Genomic DNA, 24,017 nt, shown 5'->3' on the forward strand with positions numbered 1-24,017 from the left:
TTTTATAATGAATTTTTGGTAAAGCCAAATAGTGCAATTTAAAGGATTACCCCATATTTTGTGAGTGTTTGTGTACTTTGTGTGTGTGAAAATTCCTTTGTTTTATGGAATAATGGTGACAATATATGGTAGAGTGTATGTTATAGGTTTTGTTGTTGCTATAACTTTTCTTAATACAACAGAAAGTTGGCAAACTAATGTTGATTTCTACAATATTTTTGAAAATGTTATCCCATGTTACCCCAAATGCTTAGAAACCCAAAGAACTAAAGTTCTTTGTTTCAGAATTTAAATTATCTGACAGAAGATAAATTACTTGTCCAAGGTCACACTGCAGACCTACTGTGAGAATTCAACTCTCTTAATTCTCAGAATACATCTCATTCTTTTTTTTTTTTAATACTCACTTCAGGCTATGCTTTTATTGATTTTTTTAGAGAGAGAGGAAGGGAGAGAAAGAGATGGAAAAACATCGAAGTGAGAGAAAAACATCCATCATACCCCAACAGAGGATCAGACCTGCGACCTTCAGGTGCATGAAATGACACTCCCATAAACTGAGCCACCTAGCTAGGGCAAATACATCTCATTTTTTAAGTGAAAAGTGATCTTTTCTGCTAAGGAAAGAGAAGTCTATTCTGCATATAACTTTTAAAGGAAAGGTATCATGTAAATTTTATTCATTTATAATAAACAAAATCTTCCCAAAGGGTGACTTTATCACTAAGTGAAAAAATTTGATTATAATCTGTAAACTTTTAAAGGACTTTGAAAATATGTTTCCTTAAATTTTATATTTTCCATTTATCTTCAAATAAATTCATTTCATTAAAAATAACTTTGCTTACATAAAAACTCTGGAAAATACAGAATATAGGCAAGAATAAAAGCCTTGTAATTCCAAAGAGAAGTATGTTGATATTTTTTAATAGTCCTGCTAAATATTTTTCTATGTACATTAATGCATAGTTGAAATTATACTGTGTATGCCTATATATTTCCTGGTTCTTCACTTTATTTATTTATTTTAATTAAGAAATAAGTGATACATTCACATAATTTAAAGTTCAGAAGATATAAATGGACACAGAATGAAGAGTCTCCTCTGGCCTCTGTCCCTCAGTTCCCCAGTTCTCCTTAATAAAAATTAATATTTCCTGTTTTAAAAAAGTTTATATGTCCTTTCATATGTATTTTATGTACTGTGTTCAAGTCCTTTTGCTTAATATTAAAACATATGCATTTCCCCATCTTTTAAAAAATCTTATTTTTAAGGACTACGTAATATTTTATTACATAGATATACCACCATTTACTTAGTCATGCTTATGTATTTGACATTAAAATTGTTTTCAGTTTTTCATTGTTAGTAATTTTTCAGATCCTAATGCTTAAACTAAAAAAAAAACATCGACTTTTTCCACTGATCTTTTTATTTTAGAAAGTATAACTTTGACAATAATGTTCCTCAAACAGATGAGTTTTATTTTTACTTCTATTCCCAAAACAAGTAATTTTTTTCTTCTGCTGAAGCAAGCTGACCAACCTAGGATAGAAACAATCTTTTATCCATATGCACTGACCTCAACTGGATACAGTCATATCTTTTCATATTCAAGAAAGGACAACCCTTGCTCAGGACTTCACAGCAATTTATTGTAAGAATGCGCCAGTAGAACAAGCTTTCTACTATAAAATGAATAAGGTCTGAGGATCTAATATAAAAATGGTGACTATAGTTGGTAACACTGCATTGTATAACCAAAATTTGCTAAGAGAGCAGAACTTAAATGTTCTCACAAAAAAAAACAGAGAAATATGTGAAGTGGTGGATGTGTTAACTGAATGAAGGGAATCCTTACACAATGTATAAATATATTAAATCACCACAATGTACACATTAAATCTCTTATAATTTTGCCCTGGCAGGTGTGGCTCAGTGGATTGAGTGCCAGCCTGTGAACTGAAATGTTGATGGTTCGATTCCCAGTTGGGGTTCATGCTTGGGTTGCAGGCCAGGTCCCCAGTTGGAGGCATGCAAGAGACACCTGATTGATGTTTCTCTAGCACATTGATGTTTCTCTCCTTCCCGCCCTCCTTCCCTTCCTCTCTCTCTAAAAATAAATAAATAAAATCTTTAAAACAATAAATAAATCTCTTACAACTTTATATGTCAATTATACCTCAATAAAGTCAAAATTTTAAAAAAGAGAGAGAGAACACACCAGTTGAGTTGGTGGCATTTTGACCTCACCCTTATCAATGAACTGTCTTTGGTGGAAGCATATGGGTTCTCAGTACTGTTGGCTCAAACTCCTTTTGGATCTCTCTCTCTCTAAAGCAGAGAGTGAAGATACATTCAGACATACATAAGGACAAATGCATGAAAAAAAAAAGCATGACAGTTAAAAAAATGATCCAAATAGTAAACATGCCCACCCACATATTAATGTTTACACTATTTTGAGGACTGTGTGGTATTGATAGAAGTTTAATGTTAAATACTGATGACATTAGTTCTTTGTGGATCGGTCAGAAGAAAAAAAGTACTTCCTTCATTTAAAGGCATATTCACAGAGTTAGCAATGAATAGAGAAAGGAGAAGAAACTTCAGCAAAGTAGGGGACAGACCATCTATTTCCAGCATAGAAGAAGGTACATGTGAAATTGAGCTATTCTGAGTGAGAAATCTGAACCTACACTGTGAGGAAATTAGCATAAAGGGACCAAGAAGAAGTCTGGCAGGAAAGGAAAATACTTGGTAGAGAGATTTTTCATAAGGATGGAGAAACATGGGCTTAATACAGATTGAACTTTCAAATATAAGCCTAACTTTCAGGGTGAAAAGAAAAACAAATAAGTCAGTGAGGCCTCACTTCATGTTTTTTCTGTAATTATGTCCCAATACACCCAACTCTTGGTCCCATCCTATCCCTAATAAAAAAAGTCTATTGGCCTCTCTCCATTCCTTGATATAGAAATTTAACATGTTCTCAATTTAGTATAAAATATTATGCAACTGCTGGATCTAATCCACCCTTCTGACCATATTTCCAAATATATGATATTAAGCTAAAACTCTCTTATAGAAATGTTCAAAGTGACAATAGAAAAAGGGACAATTCAGGAGTAAGTACTCCTAGAGACTGCTGCTTGGGTCTGAATTATCTCAGTCCATAAAATTGCGTTTAGGTGACCTTTGGGTGTTTGAGTACCTAAGTAGCTAACAGAATCAAACATAAATCGTCTTTGGAGAACAATAGCATTATCCCAGACTTTAAACATTTCTATAACTTTGCAAATATAACATCTGGCAAATGAGAAATAATCAGACATACAGAAGTAAAATTACATACCAAAATCAACAGAGCCCTGACAGGTGTGGCTCAGTTGGTTGGGCATTGTCTCACAAAGCAAAAGGATACCAGTTTGGTTCCCAGTCGTGGCACATGCCTGGGTTGTGGGTTCAGTCCTCAGTTGAGGCATATATGGGGGCATCCAATGGATGTTTCTCTCTCATATCCATGTTTCTCTCCTTCTCTTTCTCCCTCTTTTCCCCTCTCTCTAGAAATAAAGAAATAGAAACAGGCCCAAAGAGGCTACAAATATTAGAGTTTGAGACACTGACTTCAAAACTACTTTATTAAGGTCAAAGAGATTAAGAAAATCAAACAAGTTTGAGGATTTCAATGAAGAACAAATAAATCAAATGTGTAGTTTGGATTAAAGAACACAATCCTGAAACAATGTAAGAGCTGATCAGATACAACTGAAGAGAGAATTAGTGAACTGAAAGATAAGTCAGAATTAAGTACCTAGAATAAAGTGGGAGAACAGAATAGAAAAATCAAGAAAGATAGCAAGACATGTAGGATTAGAGTGAAAAGCTCTAACATGTGTTCATTGTATCTTAAGAAGGAAAGAAGAGACTGAGGTAGCAGCAATATTAACTAATGGGTGATAAAATTTGAAAAATAAATTTTTATCCACATTTAAGATGTGAAAAAAGGAAATTATTTTCTCAGCTTGTTACTATAGGACAAATACATAAGAACTTTTTAGTCCAGCACAATAATAAAAAAAATTCTCTGTTCCTCAAAGGGGGGAGAGAGAGAGGGAGAAAAAGAGAGAGAGAATAAGTGAGAAATTTTTCAAAACTGGTCAAAGATATCAATACATAGATTCAATGAGTGTTGGGAACCCAAGCAGGATTAATACACAAACAAACACTTAGACACATCTAATAAAACTGCTGAAAACCACAAACAAAGAGAAAATCTTAAAAATAGCAAGAAGACAAGTTACCTTCAAAGAACAAAAATATGGCAGATTTCTCAATAGAAACAACAAAAATTAGAAGACAAAATATATTCAAAATACCGAGAAAATAAGAACCAACCTTTCAAACAACCAATCCAGAAGCCAACCATGTTTTCCAGCAATTGTTCTAGAAGAGTCAGAATTTGAATTGCCAGATCCCTATGTTTTGCCCCCTACTCTAATACAGGAACAGCCAGGAAAAGCCAAATGTGTTCCAAACCAGTAACATGAGATGCCCTGCTTCTAGTTAGCCCATTTCTGGCATCCCCGTGCTAAAAACCTCTAATTAGAATAAACCTGACTACTTCCCTTTTTCTCACTATAAGCTTTCACGCTCTTGTGACTGCTTTTGTGTCTGTCCCCAATACCAGTGATTGTGGATGATTCCCTCACTATGGCAAACTCTGAATTGCTCTTGTTTAGGTGGTATTTTAATATTCTCATATTTCCAAAAATAAAGCCCCCAAAACAATGTGAGAGGTTTTTGGTATGTGTTAATTTGGCTTCAACTAAACAAATTCTTACTATATTTTAACACATCCTTTAATAATTTAAAAGGAGGCCATTTAAGACAATTGATATACCAACTTTCAGTCATTCTAATGTAGCCAATAAATTGGGTATCTTAACTATATAACAGTAGAGTGGTTTCTATTTTGTATATCCTTAATACTGAACACTCATGAGCTACAGCATTAGACTTATAAATGTGTAATATATATGACTTATGAAACTCATATCTATCAATGGCCAAGTTGATGCATAATAATGTATCAATATTAGCCCATTAATTGTGACAAATGCACAGTACTAATGCAAGATGTCAATAATAGGGAAAGCTGTGTGGGGTATAGAAAATCTCTATATTATCTTTGTACTCTTTTGTAAATCTAAATTGATTATAATATAGTTTATTAAAGCCCTGGCCAGTGCGGCTCAATTGGTTGGGTGTTGCTATGCAAAGTGAAAAGTCACGGGTTCAATGCCCAGTCAGGGCACACGCCTGGGTTGCAGGTTTGGTCCTAGTCAAGCGGGTAAGAAAGGCAACTGATCAATGTTGTTCTCACATTGAAGAGAGCAACATTTTGAGAGCAACGTTATCCTGAGCTGTCAAGTAGATACGCATGTTCTTGTTGTTTTATTTTTTGTCATTTGTAATGTCTGGTTTTCTTTTTTCCTTAATGTTAAACATGGAAGTCAAAATGTTAATTTCTCTTATAATGGTTATTTAGATGCTTTTTTAAGGTATCAAAATATTTGAAAATAATTTTTCAGTGATCCTGCTTTGCTGTGCCCAAGCACGTCTAGAGTGTCCATGGAGGATGGACACTGTTTTAGGGGAAGCATCAGACCAGACTCACCTCCAGGTCATGTGAGCTCACAGCTTCTTGCAATTATTGTTGATTTATAATTAAGCCTTTTTTTCCTGACAATTTAAGCTTATTTCTCCCAATAGATTTTAGATGTCTGGGAGAGAGGATGATTAGATAGATAGATAGATAGATAGATAGATAGATAGATAGATAGATGATAGATAGATAGAATCAAGAGGCTTGGCACACAATATTTCTTGAATGAATGACAAACTATAACTTAATGGTTCAAAGCTCAGGCCCTAGAGTCGCCTGTACCTGAATCTAAATTTTTATTTCCTCACTTACTAGGATTGGAGACAACAATAGTGCCTATTCCGAAAGGTGCCTCATGGATGGATGTACTTACTTAAGGTTTTCTGTAAATGTTAGCTATAATTTTTATTAAGTGCTTATTGAATTAAAGAGGTTAATATCTGTAAAGTGCTTTTAACAGTTCTCAGAACCGGGTAAGTGCTTGTTTGTGTTTATTTATTTTTCAGTGTTGCTGTTGACCAAAGTAAACTGCATTTCATTCACTTTGCATTTTATTAGGGATACTCTGGAAATGCTTCTGCATTCTTTGAAAAGGAAGGCCTAAAGTGCATACTCTAAATCCTGATTAGTTCAAAATATATTACTCTAGAATATGTGATAATTCAGAAAGGAACCTGGTCTAAACGCCTTTGTGTTATTTATGGTGAAATAAATTTTGTATTACTTTTGTATTATAAAAAAAGGGATCACTAAACCATTTAAGAAAATGGTTTTAGAGCACTTTGGCAATACCATTCATTTATAATTAGCAATCCAACTTTGCAGGTATTCGTTATCCATCTCACAAGCACTGACTTTAGAAATTTTTTATCTCGATCAAAATGTAAGAAATATATTTTACATTATGACTGATTACATGATGCACATGTGTATACGTATATATACATATACATACGTATAGAAAACGTATGCATATACATACGCATATACATACGTATATGTATATATACATACATATATATCCATATATATGTATATACACATGTATGTGTGTGTGTATAATGGAAACAGTGGTCACCTTAGTGGGGTGATATCTGCACACTGATTCTTTCCCAGGTCCATCCCATTCTATCCATTATCCTGTCTCATTTAAAAAATGTGAGTCAAGATCCATTAAAATAATGTAAAGATTCACTATTGGTTTGAAATCTGTATCTTGATTTAAGAACAACAACAAAGAAACAAACAAAACGTTTAAACCAGTACTTCTCATACTTTAGTATGCATCAGAATCTCCTGGAGGACTGTTAAACAGATTGCTGGGTGCCAACATGTAGGTAGTGGGTAGAGAATTTGTATTTCTAATAAGTTACAAAGTGGACCTGTTGTTTTCTATCTGGGAACCACAAGTCCAGCAGGACCTCTACACAAGACAATACTAGGGATTAAAACATCAAGCCCCAGTTCGTGTTTCCATGTGCTTGTGTGACCATAGCTTTATTTTCAGATTTATTTGTTCTTTAAAATAATTTTTTAAATTGGTCATATGAGGATAGAAAGGTGGGGTGGAGGGAAGAGACAGAGAGAGAGACTTGTTGCTCCACTTATCCATGCAATCACTGGCTGAGGCCTGCTATCCCCTCAGCTAGTGATTGAAACTGCAACCTACTGAGCAACTCTGCCAGGGCTTCATTTATTCTTATTTTTAACCCCAACCTGCTCTGGTCTTGGTGGACCTGGTGTTATTATTTTCCTTACCAGCCGGATGGTCCATGTTCATCTTCTGCCTAGTTACTCTCTTTTATCTCTCTCTTATCAATAATTCTCATTCCTATTCTTCCTCCCCTTTCCCTCCCCTCTCCTCCCCTTCCCTTCCTTCGTCTTCCCTTTCCTCTTCTTCTCGTCCCTTCCCTTCCCTTCCTTCTCTCATAGAGGCCAGAAACTGATTGAGAGTCACAAACGTAAGTGCCCATCACAATACTCAAGGGATATTTACATTAAATATTTTTCCCTGGAATCCAAAATGAATTAATTACTGCCCTGGTGTAAAGTCACCCAGGGCATCACAGCAGTACCTTGAGGATGTTTACTTTTTATGACTTTTGGTTGTTTTCTTTTTTTCAGAAGGGGGGAAATATACAAAGTTGCAAATGAAAAACTTCCTTCATCTTGATCAGTTATATCAATCAAAAGAAAACACAACCAATACATATTACAAAGATTCTTTTAGTAGAATCACCACTAGCTAAACAGAAAAAGAACTGCAGTTAAACATAAATCTAGTTAGAAAAAATTATCCTTAATTGTAAATAGATGAAGTTTGGGCAATGGTGGAATCTCAGCCTAAGAGGAAATTGTTGGAACCAATTGTGAAGAAGTCTCAGAATTGCTATCACTAGGGCAAAGAGACTAAATAAATGGTGGCATTTGGCTAGGAAACGACAGTGTTGCAGCTGGATTAGGTACCAGCTTCTACACAAAAGAGAGAACAGCTGAGTCCAAGATGGATGCAGGCAGGGAACGGCTGCCAGTTGAAATGGGGAAATGGACTATTTGGCCAGGGGAGAAAGCAGCAGCCCAAACTAGTAATCAGAGGTTGATGGTTGTCCAGAAAAGAAAAGGGTACTGATATTTAATTTAAGCTTTCAAGTAAGGAAAAGTTGGTTGGCATCAAGTTCAGGAAAGGCTCTAGCATCTGAATTCATTTTATGACTGGTTCTCTAAGTGTCTCTCTTTTGCTTCTTAGGCTTGACATTTTCTTACTTTCTTTTGAGTAGGTGATTGAGATAGGAATTGCTCCAAGTTTTGTGCAGTGGATATTCTACAACAACAATCATATTTAATTTCTCTTTGGCCACAGTGTGCACAAACAAATGATCTTAGGTCACTTCTTCATAAAAACTACAGTTAAATTTTGGGATCTGGATAAGGCAGCCAAAATAGATTATGCTTTTGGGGTGCAAAATTGATGAAGAAAATCACTATTAGTTTTTTCATAGCCATTGAACCTCAAAATGTCTTTGGCTCTGAGAGTAGTAGTTGCTAGATTTGGGCTCCTTTTGTCTTTCCAGTCCCATCCCCCAGCTCCTCTCCCGAGCTTTGGAATTCAAATGTAGATGAAATGCAGATTTTTGGGAGAGTGGAAGAAGTGACTGGTTGGGCTGCTGAATGGGAAAAAGGGAGAACTTCACATTTAAGATATAGTCCGTTGTTCTGCCAAGTTGGAAACAGCTTTGACTCAAGATTTGGAAAGTCTTGTTTTGAGTGGTACTGATTGTCAATTACCAAGTGTTCAGATAAATTTTAAAAAGGAGTAAACTGGTTTATATTGGTCTCCGCCACTGGTTCACATCAGGTAAGAGTTGAAGTTTATTGCTCCTAGATGTGTAGAATTTTAATTGCTTGTTTACATCACCTTGCTTATTTACTGCTTTGGTAATTTTTATGATTTGTATATTTTACTAGCAAATACTACTATGTTTCATGTATTTTTGGTACAATGCAAATATCTATCTTGATTTCATTTTATTCTCAATTTACTGCAAAGGTACTTTCATAGCACCCACACATGTGGTCATGGTAACTACTATAAAACCACTATTTCATAAAAGGTGGTGTAAATTGAAAGTATTAAATAATACTAAACATAATTCTATTATGAGCATTGATGAAATGTTTATATAAAAAGTGAGAGAAGAAAGCAGATTTTGCTTAAAAGTAAGACAAATTGAATTAATGAGGTAAATATAAACATTAGCAAAATAAGCGTTCAATAAACCAGTGGGTTGTTCAGGTGGAGGGCAGATGAGAGGAACAAAGTGGACAGTTGAAGACTTGATCAATATTTCAGTAACTAGCTGGGTAGCTTAGTACCAGTCTCCTCTGTTAATGTTTTTAATTAAAATGGAAACCAAGTAATTGTTGGAGGAGAGACGTAGCTAGCTGGAGGTGGGCTTAGGAGAATAGTTTACTTCCACTTTGTCTACCCTGTGGACACTCTTTTAATGTTGATGAACAATCATAGGATCATAAATAAGCCAGGTCATCAGGAGTAAAGATTCATGTAAACTGGCCCTTTGTATTTACGTTTTTAGGTTGTAATACCTTCCCCCACAATGAAGAAAGTCAACTTACCCCAGGATTGTATGTATCTCAGATGTACTCAATAAGTATGGCTGTTGTGGATGTCTTTATACACTTGTTTTCTTCCTCCCTTCTGTGGGTAACGTGGTAGTATCGGAGACTTTAGAGGCAATATATTTAACATTACAGCCCATTAAGCACACAGTGGAGCAGCTTGTGAATGCTGAACAAGTTCTGTACTTACCATTGCCATGAGAAAAAGAATAAATGTTTATTTTTATATCTTTATCAGTCTATTATTGTACATAGGTTTATATGTGAGATGTGTCTGTTCATTTTAGATTGAAGATCCCTTTATTATTTACATTTTATCACGCCTGTGTGATTTTTAGCCATCTTCTGCGAGTATTTGAGCACCTTTTTTTTTTTAGTAGTGTGCACTGAGTTGGCAGATAGTCTTTACCTTCAAAAGCTTACAACTTATATTGATGAATTGGTGTGCCTAGAGGGACAATAGTCAAATGCAACAAATAATGAAATTAAATGAGAGGATAGAAGTGGTAATGTTTGAAGGAAGCAGAGAGAATTGAGTGGACCATCAGAGAAAGAGGCAGAACTTGAGAGAAACTTAACAAAGGAGGTGGAGACTTGTGATACTGTTGTTAAAGCATCTGATAATGGGAATTGGATGTATGCCTATGGGGCTTTATTTTGAGCACTGGAGTTCCTTCCAATTTATTGAACAAAAACTTATTTTCTATGTAGGAAATGATGCCAGGGGCTGGAGAGTCAACTGTGAAAATGAGATCTGAGAGGTCGTAGTCTTCAAATGGAAGTGGGAGAGGAAAGTGGACAAAACAGTTAAAACACAAGTACTGCAATGGAGCAGACTGAGTGCTTCAGGAGCCCCTGGAGAGGAAGTAACTAATTTTGCCCTGGAGTACTTTTATTTTGAGGCGACGTTAGAGTTGGAGTTTAAGGTTTTAAGAGGGCATTCCTAGCCAGAGGGAATTGCATGAAGAGAATGGTGACTCGACTTAAAGTGACTTACGACCAAGCGCTGGGCTCGTTTCTGGGCGTGGGGAGGGCAGGAAACCCAGCGGAGTCCGTAAAAAGCCTTGTGGTTATTAACTGTATATTCGGGGCACAGTCGAATTGGGTTTTAGGAAGAAAACTGGTGGGAGGAGCCTGGTGACTAGGAGGTCGTCAGGAACTAGAGCTAGGTGGCTAGAGAGGAGGATGTAGTGGGAGAAATGTAGGATTTGATGGTGGTTTCCAGGTGTAGGCGGTGGGAGGAAATGTGTAAAACTGTCTCTGCCGTGCCTCGTGGAGAAGTTCCGCTGAATTCAGCAGGAAGCTTTGGAGTTGCCGGCTGTTTGGGAGAGTCGGGCCAGGAAGCTCTTTTCTCTTTCCGCACGGATGGGGAAACGTCCATTCTCCTAGCAGGTGTGCCCTGGAAGCTAGGCATGAGGGCCGTTCCTACTTTGCCTAGTTCCCCCGTGAAGTGGAGTAAGGGCAGGCTCATCGATGTTCTGAGCGGGACTGACTGTCGGGTAGTTGTCCGCACCGTTCCCCTCAAAGAGAACCACCATTGACAGTTTCCTTCCTTTGGAACCCAGACCTCCCTGGAGTCCAGAATCCGACCCCTCCTCCCATCTCCTCTTTGGAGGAGGTGGTAGCTCCTTGAGGAACTAGGAGGCCAGGAGTTGGGGGAAGCTGCGGGCTGAGTGGGGCAGCCGCGCCTTCGCGCCGCCCTCGCTGGTGCCGGCTCCCTCCCCGGGCTCCCACCTCCGGCCTGAAGCCGAGCGAGCGTGCCCGGAGCGCGCCGGGCCACACCGCGGGGCGTGTAGTCCAGGCTCCGGGTCTTGGCGGCAGCCGCGGGGGAGGCGGGCACGTGCTAGGGCGGGAGGGTGGGTTCCACCTGGCCACGCTGCCAGACCTTTGCAGGCAGGTCTGGCCCGGTACCGTTGACCACGGCCGGTGCGAGGAGGCGGGAGTTCTGTGCTTTCCAGTAGGGAAGCCATGCATTTGCCGGCTCGGCCGCTGCCGTCGAGGCAGTGGGCTCCCGACACGGGCCAGCTGGACCCCACGGTCCCCTGCTCAACTTTGGGCCTGCAGATGCCTGCCCCAGTGGGCGCCGGGCCCCGGCAACCGGCACCCACGTCGAGGCGAGCTGGTGGGCGATGCCCCCACAGGGTCCGACCTCCGGGGAGGGTACTTGAGGATGTCGGAGCCCCGCCCATCGCTCTTATGGCCCCGCCCATGTCTCGCCAGGACTCCGCCCACCGGTCCCTAGCCACACCCCTTCCTGCCTGTTTGCTCCCCGCGGCCACCCTCCCACCTCTGCCGAGAGCTTAGCCCACTGCTCCTCTCAGGCGCCCCGCCCAGCCGCCCTCACCGCCTATCCTGCGTGGGCAGTCCGAAAACCCGGAGCGCGGGAGTGCGGCTCCGCCGCCGGACCGCACTGAGCATGCTCAGTAGCCAGGGCAGGTTTTTTTTGGTCGCAAGTAGGAAGATTTTTGCACTACACCGGAGAGGGGGAGCCACGGAGTCAACCTCGCCACCGTGCACTGCCGCCAAACCCGCCCCAGCCCGGCCCGGCCCCGCGGCGGGGCACGATGAGCCCGAGCCGGAGCCGGCCCGCCGGGGAGTGAGCGCGGGGCGCGGAGGGCGCGTTGCGCAGCTGCTCCTGCGCACAACCCCGCCGCGGCCGCCGGCCGCACTGGCAGTGAGTGTGAAAGGCTCCTCGGTGCTGAGCTCCCGGGGCCGGGAGTAGGAGCAGGAAGCGCAGGCCACGCAGGGACCCAACTGAAACAAAGTGTTGGCCGCCCAGCGGCGGCGGCGCCTCGCCCCAACCCTGCCCCTCCCGCCTGCCCGCAACTCCACTGCCCACCATGGCTTCCGAGGAGCTGTACGAGGTACCTCCCCTCCCCCTCCCGGACCCTCGGGCAGCCCTCGCCCCGCCGCCCCTACCCAGTCCGGACCTTGTCTAGTCCGACGGCCCGGCTTTGCCGCCGGCGTCCGCCTCGCCCCCTCCCCCTCCGCGGCCGCAGTTTGCTGGACGGGAACTGTGTGTGAGGGGAGCCCGAGCCACGCTGCCTCCGGGGCCCGTCGGGCGGGGGGCCTCCCCGGAGTTGTCGGGCCCCTGGGAGTGGGGAGGGGGTCCCGGCTGTGGGGAAGTAGCACTCGCACGAGTGACTCGCTCAGACTGAGCCCAAAGTGTTCTTGGCGAGATTGATGGTTGTGAAGCCCCCCTTACCGCTTGGGGTCTGTGGGCCGTGCGGGGGTGTTTTTCCTGTCCATTTAATAAAGCATTTTGGAGAGGGTTTTGCCTCCGGCTTTGGGGGGAGGGAGGAGCAAGAGGAAGAGTGCAACTGTCTCGGCTCTGCTGCTAGCCAAAGCGATGCAAAATATCGCACCGAAAATGCTAAACATTGACCACATGCTTTAATTAGGTTAGCATTGTGGCCAGAGTCAGGAAATTTAAATTTAACGCTGATACGCTATCATTCATTTGCGCCGCAGAGTTAAAAGTAAGAAGGGGCACAATCAGAACTCTCTTAGTTATGGGCAGTGGTTTTGCCAGCTTCAACTTCAAGTTTTGGAGTTATCAGTCTGGATCTTTAGACATGTTTTGTATGCCTCAATGTAACTTCTTGATGTATTTCAAAGTATACTCCCTGGGAGTAGAGAAGCTTGGAAGGCTTTCTGTTCTTTTAGATAAATGATTCTTCTGTTTCATAAGTTTATAAATACATCTTCATAAGGGACTTAAAACTTCTGGATACTCTTTAGATTCACCTTTATGATGTATTTAGGGACCTAAGTGTGTGGTGTGTAAGCATCTATAGCAAGTAGAGCACCGTGGCCCTTGTGAATGAACCCTTAATAAGTACCAGGTGAGCCCTTTGAGGTACCTTCTGTTGTGGGCATATTGCTGTTGGCACAGTATGGAGCTCTATTGCCAACAAAGATAGCCTTCTGACAACTTTTTGTTGTTGTTGTTGTTGTTGTTTAAATCACGTATTTGCAAAAGTTGTTAGGAGGAGGCTGCCTTCTGTAGAAGTAATGGTTAGGTCGTTGCCTCCTCTTAAATTGTATGTGGTCAATGTACCTTAGCTGGTGCTGAAAGTGTTCCCTTCTATTAAGCCATTTTATTCAATAGCAATGCCCTACTGTGTTCAAGATACTACCTTGTATCATTTGAGTGGGTAAAGGGAAAAAAACACTCCTTGTTCCCTTCTAGGAAGGAAAGTGTTATGTACGGGGAAGGCCCAGAAGTAGAGGCTAAAATGCAGAAGGTCCTCCAGGCTAAGACATACAACTGGGAAAGTACACAGTATGAGGATGTGAGGGGTTTTAGTTTCTCCATTAGATTATTTTTAATACTCTTCATTTCTGTGATTAAACATGCATAATCAGTTAATTCATTCCTCTAGTGTTTGGGTGAGGGTAGCACCTTATACGTAAGTTGTATCTTGTGTATATGAAAAAGATCCTGAAAACAATACATTTACTACTACAGTGTAAGGAATTACACTTAATGCTTTCTTTGCTGCTTCTGTATTTTCTACTCACTACTTTCCTGGCAGAATTCCTGTATACGTCAAATTTTGTACAAAGTTTCTGTTCATTTAGCATGTTTATTGAATGCCTGTGATATGCTGGTTTCATTGGGAGTGTGGGGGGGTGGGGGAGGAGGTATGAGAATGGTTTGATACCCTCAAAAAGCATCTATTGGGGAAGAAATAAGTACATTGCAAAGGAATGACACACCCACACAACTGAACTTATGATTGTGGGTTTTGTTTTAGTTTTGGAAAAAAGTTACAGGGGTATAGCTGAAGTGATAGTAAATAATGTGGTGGACAGCATCAGGGTAATTTTGGTACGTTTTTTCCTTGTAGGTAACCGTATGACTATATTATGAATGAAAGTCGATATTTGAAAGTTCTGCATAGTGATTGAGAGCCTGAATTTGGAGTCAGAGAACATAGTTATTGAATCTTGACCCTGTCACTTCGGGTAAATTAACCTTGAAGGCTTAGTTTACTCATCTGTATAATTAGAATCAATGCTTATCTCATAGACCTGTGAAGTTTAGATGAAAAAATATGTAAAGCATGCCCCTCATGCTTACTGAGTGTTCCCATAGTGAACACTCAGTAAGTGATGGTTATTACTTGAACTGATCTAACATGCATCCCTGAGGCCTGGTTTTGTTTTCTAAAAATACAGAGTTGTATATTTTTTAATCAGGACAGTATTATTTGTGAGGCAGAAATGATACACATTTGTAAATGAACACTACCAGCTGACAAGGGTGGGAAAAGCACTGAAGTACTTTAGTAGCCAGTCATGAGACATTAGTAGTAGTTTTGTCCAATTCTGCCTAAATTGAAATAGAAGTTTCATGTTTGGCCTGAGACTCTGTAATTCCAGAGAGATACATTGACAAAAGGAGAATTTCAAAGTCTTGCTTTTTGAAGCTATATGGTATTGGTAAGAGCAGGGATCTGCAGTAGCTATGTGAACTCGGGCAAGTTAGTTACCTGATTGCTAAGCCATTGTTTTCTCACCTGAAAAGAAATGAGATCTCCAACACTTAGGATGTTGCCTGGTATATGGTAATAGGTCCTTAGTAAGTGCTTAAATGGTTATTGTAATTATTCCTTGTGAATAAAAAATAAGGGATCAGAGCCTAGACAGGATGGGGTGAAACATCAGCCTGTCAGCCTTCCAAAGTTTGACGAGCTACTGTTAATTGATGGATACAGTAGATTTATTTTCTGCATCATCATCAACTATACCAGGGAAGACAGATTTTTGACTCACTCTTGGTAAGAACCTGATAGCTTTCATAAAAAGACAAACATCCTTTAGGTCAGAACTCCACAAACTTGATGTAAAGGGCCAGATAGTTAATGTTTTAGACCTTGCCAGCCATGCAGTTCTTGTAACTACTCACCTCTGTGGTCGTAAACAATACCTAAATGAATGAGTCCTGTGTTTCAATATACTGTTTATGGACATTAAAATTCAAGTTTCATATAATTTTTATATGTCATGAAATATCCCCTTTTAAAAAATTGCTTAAAATTGTAAAAACCATTCTTAGTTTATGAGTCCTACAAAAGCAGTCAGTGGGCTAGATTTGGCCTCCAGGTCTTCATTTGGTACTTCTGCTTTAGAGGATCTGTTCTGGAGCTGAAGTTTACTTTGGAGGTGGGGCTTACGGAAGGGAAATGTGAAGGAATTAAAGACCTTGTGCTCCAAGTCCACCTCTAGATTTAGAGCCAGTAGTGCTAGGTTCCACTCTTCCCTTCAGTATGTTGATTGAATAAGAAATTAACCCTGTAATAATATGGAAGAAGCATTCTCCTTATTTGTCTATCCTTATTCCTTTTTTCTCAGTGGATATGGGGTTTTCCCTTGAGAACTACTATGATAGCTAATTTATATTTCAGCAAGATTTCAGTGATCTATTCTTGACCTTTTGAGAAAATATCCTATACATAGAAGTAAGCTTTTAAAACTGAAATTGTACCAGGCTTATAAAAATGTCTTAACGTTGATTGGAAGAATAATCAGAATTTGGGGGAAAGGGAAGTCTTTTGAATCTCTTTACCTTGGGATGAGATTACTCCTCTGTCCTGTGTACCACAAGGGTTTTATGTATATTGACCAAAAACACAGTTATAACTAAAATCTGTACATGTAGTTTAAATGGAAGTCACAAAATCGGGAGACCTGGGGATCTGGAGACAACTGGTTGAGATAAACCAGTGTCTGTTGTGTGTGGTGTAGCTGGCTCTTAAAAGATTGAGATCACCGGAATTAGAAAATGAAGAGAGTTATTTGACTTCTGAAGTTGATTGAGGGGCAATAAAGTCAAATATGTGTGTATTTTTTTAATTTTATTTTTTATTTTTCAAGTATATTTTATTGATTATGCTATTACAATTGTCCCAATTTTTTTCTCCCCTTTATCTCCCTCTTCCTTATACTGCCCCCCTCACCCTCCAGCACTACCCCCCCCACAATTCATGTCCATGTTTCAACTTCCCCCTGACTATTTTGTGCCTACCTATTCTGCTTCTTACTCCCTGCAACTTTCCCCCCCTATTGTCCCCCTCTCCCTCCCCACTGATAACTCTCCACGTGATCTCCATTTCTGTGATTCTGTTCCTGTTCTAGTTGTTTGCTTAGTTTTTGTTTGTTTTTTATGTTCAGTTGTTGATAGCTATGGGTTTGTTATCATTTTCCTTTTCATAGTTTTTGATCTTCTGTTTCCTAGATAAGTCATTTTAACATTTCATACAATAAGAGTTTGGTGGTGGTGAACTCCTTTAACTTGACCTTATCTGGGAAGCACTTCCATTCTAAATGATAACTTTGCTGGATAGAGTCATCTTGAATGTAGGTCCTTGCCTTTTATGACTTGGAATACTTCTTTCCAGCCCCTTCTTGACTGCAAGGTTTCTTTTGAGAAATCAACTGATAGTCTTATGGGAACTCCTTTGTAGGGAACTGTCTCCTTTTCTCTTGCTACTTTTAAGATTCTCTCATTTTTAATCTTGCATAACTTGATTATGATGTACCTGGGTGTGCTCCTCCTTGGGTCCAGTTTCTTTGGGACTCTGGGCTTCCTGGACTTCCTGGAAGTCTATTACCTACACCATATTGGGGAAGTTTTTCTTGGTTACTTGTTTAAATAGGATTTCAATATCTTGCTCTTCTCCTTCTCCTTACGGCACTCCCATGATTCTGGATGTTGGAATGTTTAGTTGTCCCACAGACTCCTGAGCCTCCCCTCATTTTTAAAAAACTCTTGTTTCTTCATTCTGTTCCCATTGGATGCTTACTTTTTCCTTTTGTTCCAAACAGTTGATCTGAGTCCCAGTTTCCTTCCCTTTGCTGTTGGTTCCCTGTATATTTTCCTTTATTTCACTTTGTGTAGCCTTCATTTCTTCCTTCATTTTGCAACTGAGCTCAACCAATTCTGTGAGCATCCTGATTACTGGTGTTTTGAACTCTGCATTAGACAGGTTGGCTATCTCCTCATCGCTTAGTTCTTTTTCTGGAGCTTTGATCTGTTCTTTCATTTGTGCCATATTTCTTTGTCTTGGCACATCTCTGGCTGAATGTTTCTTCAATTCCCTGGTTGTTGGACTTCTATGCAAATGTTTTTCTGACAATTCTGGTTGTTCTGTGTTTTTAAATTGGATCTTTTCCTTCTTTTGGTTGTGTGAGGAAGCGAAGCATTTCTGCTTATACCTCCATCTTGGACCATCCCTTACTTATTTCAAATGTGTGTATATTTTGAAAATTAACACACTATCTTAAATGTGAACTGTTGAGAATATTATTCATTTGCCTAAACAGTGGTGTAGATACATCTCCTGTGTTTTTCCTTTGAATTTGCTTTCAATTCTTGTGTACTAGAATAAATCTTTCTGTTCTTGTGCTAATACTTATTGAGTTTTTCCTTTTGCTCTTTAATGATTTTAACCATTGAATATATTCATGGTACATAGAAAATACTTTATTTACAGCTTTCTGATTCACAGTTTTGATTATCTGTGGTATACAAAGCCAGTATTAGTCAAATTTTTGTGAATGAGGAGTAATAGTTGTGTACTGTGTTTTTGCAGGTGCAACAGTATTGTTTAGGATACTTTTAAAATACAGATTCTTTGGGTCAGACCATGAAATTGTGTTTCCAGTGTTTGAATGGAGACAGGAATCTATGTTCCAATAAGCTTCTTTTTGGAATGCAGGTAGATATAGGAGTCTTTGGATTGCAGTGGTCTGTATTTCTGACAGTGAGGCTACAAGTTGAGGTCAGGAGGGATTGGGATCAACTTTTGCAGAAGAGGTGCTTTAAGTGCACCAGACTAGTTCTTTTTGTAGCCCTTTTGACCATTGCTGGTTAGTAATTGAGTCATTGCAAGGAAGGGAGTATTAAAAACACTAGGTATGGCCCTAGCTGGGCAGTTCAGTTGGTTAGAGCATCATCTTGATATGCCAAGGTTACATGGTTGGATTCCCTAGTCAGGGCACATATAAGAATCAACCAATGAATGCATAAGTAAGTGGAACGACAAATCCATGTTTCTCTCTTTCTCTCTCCCTCCCCCCCTTCTTCTCTCCCCCTTCCTCTCTCAAATCAATCAGTAAAAATAAAAACACTAGGTAGTTAACTGTTGTAATTTCTGTTTTCTTTCTTCATTATGTGGCATACTTGTCCACCAGGTTGTAAGATTGGTGCTTCCAATCTTTAAAACTAGTATTTTTTTCTGGTGATTATTTTCCCCAGTTCAGATACTGTAATAGTTATATAATTGTTGAATTCCATTTTAGTGAAAGAGTAAATTACAGGAATGACTCCATTCTTGACTCCTTACTTCCAGGTTCCTCCTTCCTGAAACATTATGCCCTGTGGCGTTTCTCTTACATTTCATATAAGGTTTTAACACTAGGATGGACAGAGCTTCTAAAACCCTTTCCCACATAGACTTAACTATCTTCACCTTTTGCCTTGGGAATTCTTTATTTCTGGGAACTTAGAGGATAGGTCTTTTGTGTTTGTATGAAAATTTGTACAAGTGCATATGACCATTTTTCTGAGGGAGAGGACCAACAGCTCTCGCCTGTTTCTCAAAGGGATCTGTGACCCGAACAAGTATTAGAAGTGTTCTTGACACCTTCGCGCTAGACTTAAATAACTTTGACTTTTTTGTGTGTGTGTGCTAAACTCAGCTCTGCTTCAGCCAAAACCTAAAGTAAAACCATATTAAAACTTCAGTGACTGGGTTTGGAAGTTATATGGTATTTCCAGTCTTTAAGTGGCTATTCTTCAAAATATATATATATAAAGTCTGAAGTTAATCATTGTTTGAGCTACACCTCTCACAATGCAAGGACCTTAAAATCCTTTAACTCTGATCCACCCATAAACTTACATGCTATAATCTTCCAATGTTTATTATTGTCCGTGCAAAAAACCTTACAAAATAAAAATGTTAGTATTCCACGCAGACAATATTTGTTTAGATTTACATGCATCTTTACCACTGTCTTCAATCATCAGTCATATTATAGAACTTTCTTGTGGGGTGATTTTTTTTTTCTTTCTTGACTACTATATCTCTTTAGAGATTTCTTTAGTGAAGGTTATGGATGGAAAGGTCTGTTCGTTTTTGATTATCTAAAAATATATTTTGCTCTTATTTTTGAAAAATAGAACCAGTTCCAAATAAAGCCAGTGAATTGTTGTTGTTGTTGTTGTTTAAGATTATATGTTATTTATTTATTTTTAGATAGAGGGGAAAGGAAGGAGAAAGAGAGGGAGGGAAATGTGTGCCCCCTACTGAGGACCTGGCTTGCAACCCAGACATGTGCCCTGACTGGGAATTGAACTGGATACCCTTTGGTTTGCAGCCCAGCACTCAATCTATTGAGCTACACCAGCCAGGGCTGAGTCGGTTATTTCTTTCAACATTTTGAAGATATTATTCCATTGTCTTTTGGCTTCCCCATTAATTCTTGAGGAGGTTGTTGTCATTCTAGGTTAGTTACTTTGTGTGAAGTCTGTCTTCTCTCTCTGGTTGCTTTTGAGATTTTCTCTTTGACTTTGGTGTTCTCTAATTTTACATTTGTAGACATTGTTAGTTTATTAATAAGCTTGGTATATGTTATGCTTCTTTTGTGTATTTGTGCCTTATTAGTTCTAAAAATTTATAGGCCATTTTATCAAATACTGCTGCTCTTCTGTAGTCTTATGGAATTCCAAGTCGCCATTTATTGGGTTGGCCAAAAAGTCCAACCCAATAATCTGTTACATTTTTTCTGAATGATGCTATAGTAGTGCCTAGTTGTCTTTAACTTCACTTGAAACAATTCTGTTAGACTGTATTGTGACAGCTGTCATATCAGTGTGCACTTAAAAAAAAAACCCAGAAATTGGTGAATTTTTGTGCAGCCATTTTAACATTGAAGATGGAAGAAGATAATGCAACATATTTGGAGTATTATGCTTTATTATTTCAAGAAAGGTGAAAATGCAACTGAAACACAAAAATAAAGATTTGTGCAGCATATGGAGAAGGTACTGTGGCTGATCGAACATGTCAGAAGTGGTTTCCAAAGTTTCTTGGTACTATTGACATTTTGGTCAAATAGTTCTTTGCTGTGGGGCTGCCTTATGCATTGGAAGATGTCAGCAGCACCCCTGTCCTCTACCCACTAAAAGTCAATAGTGGGAGATAGCTGGCATGCTCAAAATATCCAAATCAATAAAGTTATTGGTGAAAATGAGAAATGTATTTTTTACTTTATGGAAAAAATGCAACAGACTTTTTAGCCAACCCGGTATTAATTAGATCTTATTCTGTCATCTGTCTCTTACCCTCTCATTTCTATCTCCTTGTATTTGCTTTGTTTGGATTTTGGTTATTTGTTGGACCTAACTTCTGGTTTAGTAATGACCTGTTGCTAATATGCTGTTTAGCTCATCCATTGATTATTATTTTTTTTTAATTTCAACAACTGTTTTTTTACTTCTAAATATTCTGCCCCCACCCTCCATCCCAGTCTGTGGGTTGCTTTCTATGTCTTTGGTGTTCATCTGCTTTTATGATTGAATCATTCTTTATGGTTGGGTTGGGGGAGTCACTGGGGCACTTGTATGTTTTCCTTGCTTACTGCAAGCCCACTAAAGTATTGAGAATTATATTCTGTTGAAGACCTAGTTATTTTGTAGTGGGAGTCCCCTTTGCGACTTTCTTTTCTTTTTTTTTTTTTTTTTTTGCCAGAATCCAAAGAAATCTTACTGATTCAGAATTTGTGGTATCATGAATAGGGAGCAAGGGCTTGAGCCAACACTTGAGATTTACATAAAGATGTTGAAAATACAAATAAAGTATGACTAGATTTCAAGGGAACTGTTATAGAAACAGATATAATAGTTACAGAACTAATGCTTCTGAAGCAAAATCTTCAACCATCTTTGTTCTGCCTATTTTGGTATACAGGGAAGGGCAAAAGTAGGTTGTGAGTATGCAAAGCACAGTTTATTCGTATATTATTATTTCTTAATGTTTTTTTTTTTCCATATGACATCTGTAAACCTACTTTTGCCCCCCACCCTGTGTAAACATATCTTCTCTAACTTTGTTGGCTTGTTCAGTTGGTCTGAGCTAATGAAGCTACAGTCATTGGCTTACTTTTATCCACACCTATGCAGCCCCTCTACTTCCCTCCTCATACCTTTGCATTGCTACCTTTCCACTAAGTGGTAGTCTTTCAATTACTTGCCAGCCTTATTGTCAATTCTCATTCAGGACCTCATCACAAGTACTAACAGAAATCCTCCCCTTCAGATTATATGTGACTGATATACTTTTTGTTTTATACTATTAATTATTAATCTGCACTGCTTATGCATTATTTTCTATAGGTATTAAATAATTTCATGTGTATTTTCTTCTGGAATGTTTGGCTGAATGTCTATTTTTTGGTTTATTGCAGTGCCTCATTGAGGACCATGAGTGTGGTGAACAGTCAATAATTACTAGCTTTTAGCTAAAATACAAGTATTATAGTGACTGGAATTATATTGTTTGAAATTACACCATATGTGTGAGAACTGTGCATTTAGCTATCTTATTTGAAAAGTCCTACTTGGTGTTTTGGAGGAAATTATTTCTAAATTTGATACAAATTGGAGGGAAAATATGTTCCTAGAAAGAGTATTTGAAATGTTAGCCACAGTATTTATGTTTAGCTCTTGGTGAAACATGTGAGGGGATGTCTAACAATAATATTTTCTAGTTGGAGAAGTTAGCAACAATATATTTAGGAACTATTTTTACTTTTTGCCTTATATCCATTTATAATGGGCCCTGCCATGTGACGTGATCAAGAGGTTGGTAATTCCCCAGTGTTTTTTGATGAAGCCCAACAATGTAATTGTACATCATGAATATCTTTGGTTAAAATGTTCCCTTCATCAGTAGTTTACTATTTAGTATTTCAGGGCATGACAGAGTTGAATATATAAGCATTTCTTACTTTAGCATATAATGGATTTGGAAGCCCCAAGTATTTAGAATATGTGAAAACACAAAAAGTCTTCTTGGCTTGTACACTTTGAACTGTTCTGGGTCTCTTTTGGAGACTGTTTATTATCATGCTTATATGCATGATATACTTGAATTTCAGTGACTTTCTTAGCATGTTAGAAAAAGGCATTTGGTAAGGGAAAGGGGGCTGCCAAAGGTAAGTGAGTTGACATTAATAAGTTTGCTTCTGAGATGAGTTGTAGAGGGTAGCTGGTGATTTGTACCTCTGGGTCATGGATCACAGGGGCTCCTCAGCCTCATAGAGCATCGCAGAGCATGTTTATAAAAAGAAAAGGTGCAAGTTGAAACGAACTGTCAAAAATAGTTTTAAAAAGTTTGGGCATGCAACAAAATTTATTTATGGTATGCTTTCCAAAGTTCCCTCCCAAGTGTTTCTACATCAGAAGAAAGAGAGCAAGTATCCTCATAAGGAAATAGAGGAGGAAGGGGCAGGGGAACTGCAAGCCTGGCCTGTTTATGAATTCTCCTATTATCCTAAAGCTTTTATGAAGTTAACAATGTATTCTGTAGTTTTTTTGTTGTTTGATATTAAATGTTTTGAAAGTACTTAACAGTTAAGTCTTTTCAATAAATCTTTGGGGTGGGGGGCGGTCTGGTTAATACTTCAGGAAGGTGAGCTTTGAGTTAGTGTCTTCATACAGTCCTTAACCTCCTGCTATATATTTGTATCCTAGTTTAAGAACAGAGACTTAACTGTGATCTTCCATGGTGACACTAAAGGGAATACTGACTGATTTGGTGATGTATACGTGAGAATGTTTGGATTTAGTAATATAAAATTTTAAAAATACCTTGTTTCAGTAATTGTTTTTATTTTCTATCTAAAGTCATCTTACTGCTGGGTGTTCCAAGAGAAAATATACTAGATGTTTTTATCTCAAGTCTGATTCTCTATTTGAAAGAGCAATTGTGCTTTTCCTTGGAGTCAGTCATGTGAGCATTTGGTAGGTCCCCTGTTGGAAGGGGGCCTGCCTGCTTTATAGCTCCTTCCTGCTCATGGGCTGGGCCAAAGGCTCCTTAGAAAACTTCCTTTCAGGGCATCTTCATTCCTTATCTCTCTCCCTGCTGAATTTTCTTGTCTTCATGTCCAACTCTGGTACCTCTAACTTGACATGCATCC

The 24,017-nt window shown here is 39.0% G+C and overlaps 1 protein-coding gene across 2 annotated transcripts in view; it reads left to right on the forward strand.

Moving 5' to 3' along the window:
- The first annotated feature begins 12,248 nt into the window (after positions 1-12,248).
- Positions 12,249-24,017, forward strand: part of CDYL (chromodomain Y like) — a 144,124-nt gene continuing 132,355 nt past the window's right edge. For both annotated transcript variants that reach the window (XM_045841758.1, XM_045841759.1), the window contains exon 1: positions 12,249-12,670. In XM_045841758.1, coding sequence (XP_045697714.1) covers positions 12,647-12,670 — 24 coding nt within the window. In that variant the 5' untranslated portion in view covers positions 12,249-12,646. The remainder of the gene's footprint in view (positions 12,671-24,017) is intronic.

Source organism: Phyllostomus hastatus, unplaced genomic scaffold (assembly GCF_019186645.2).
Source record: "Phyllostomus hastatus isolate PE091 unplaced genomic scaffold, TTU_PhHast_1.1 phas_contig_37, whole genome shotgun sequence".
Classification (NCBI taxonomy): Eukaryota; Metazoa; Chordata; class Mammalia; order Chiroptera; family Phyllostomidae; genus Phyllostomus; species Phyllostomus hastatus.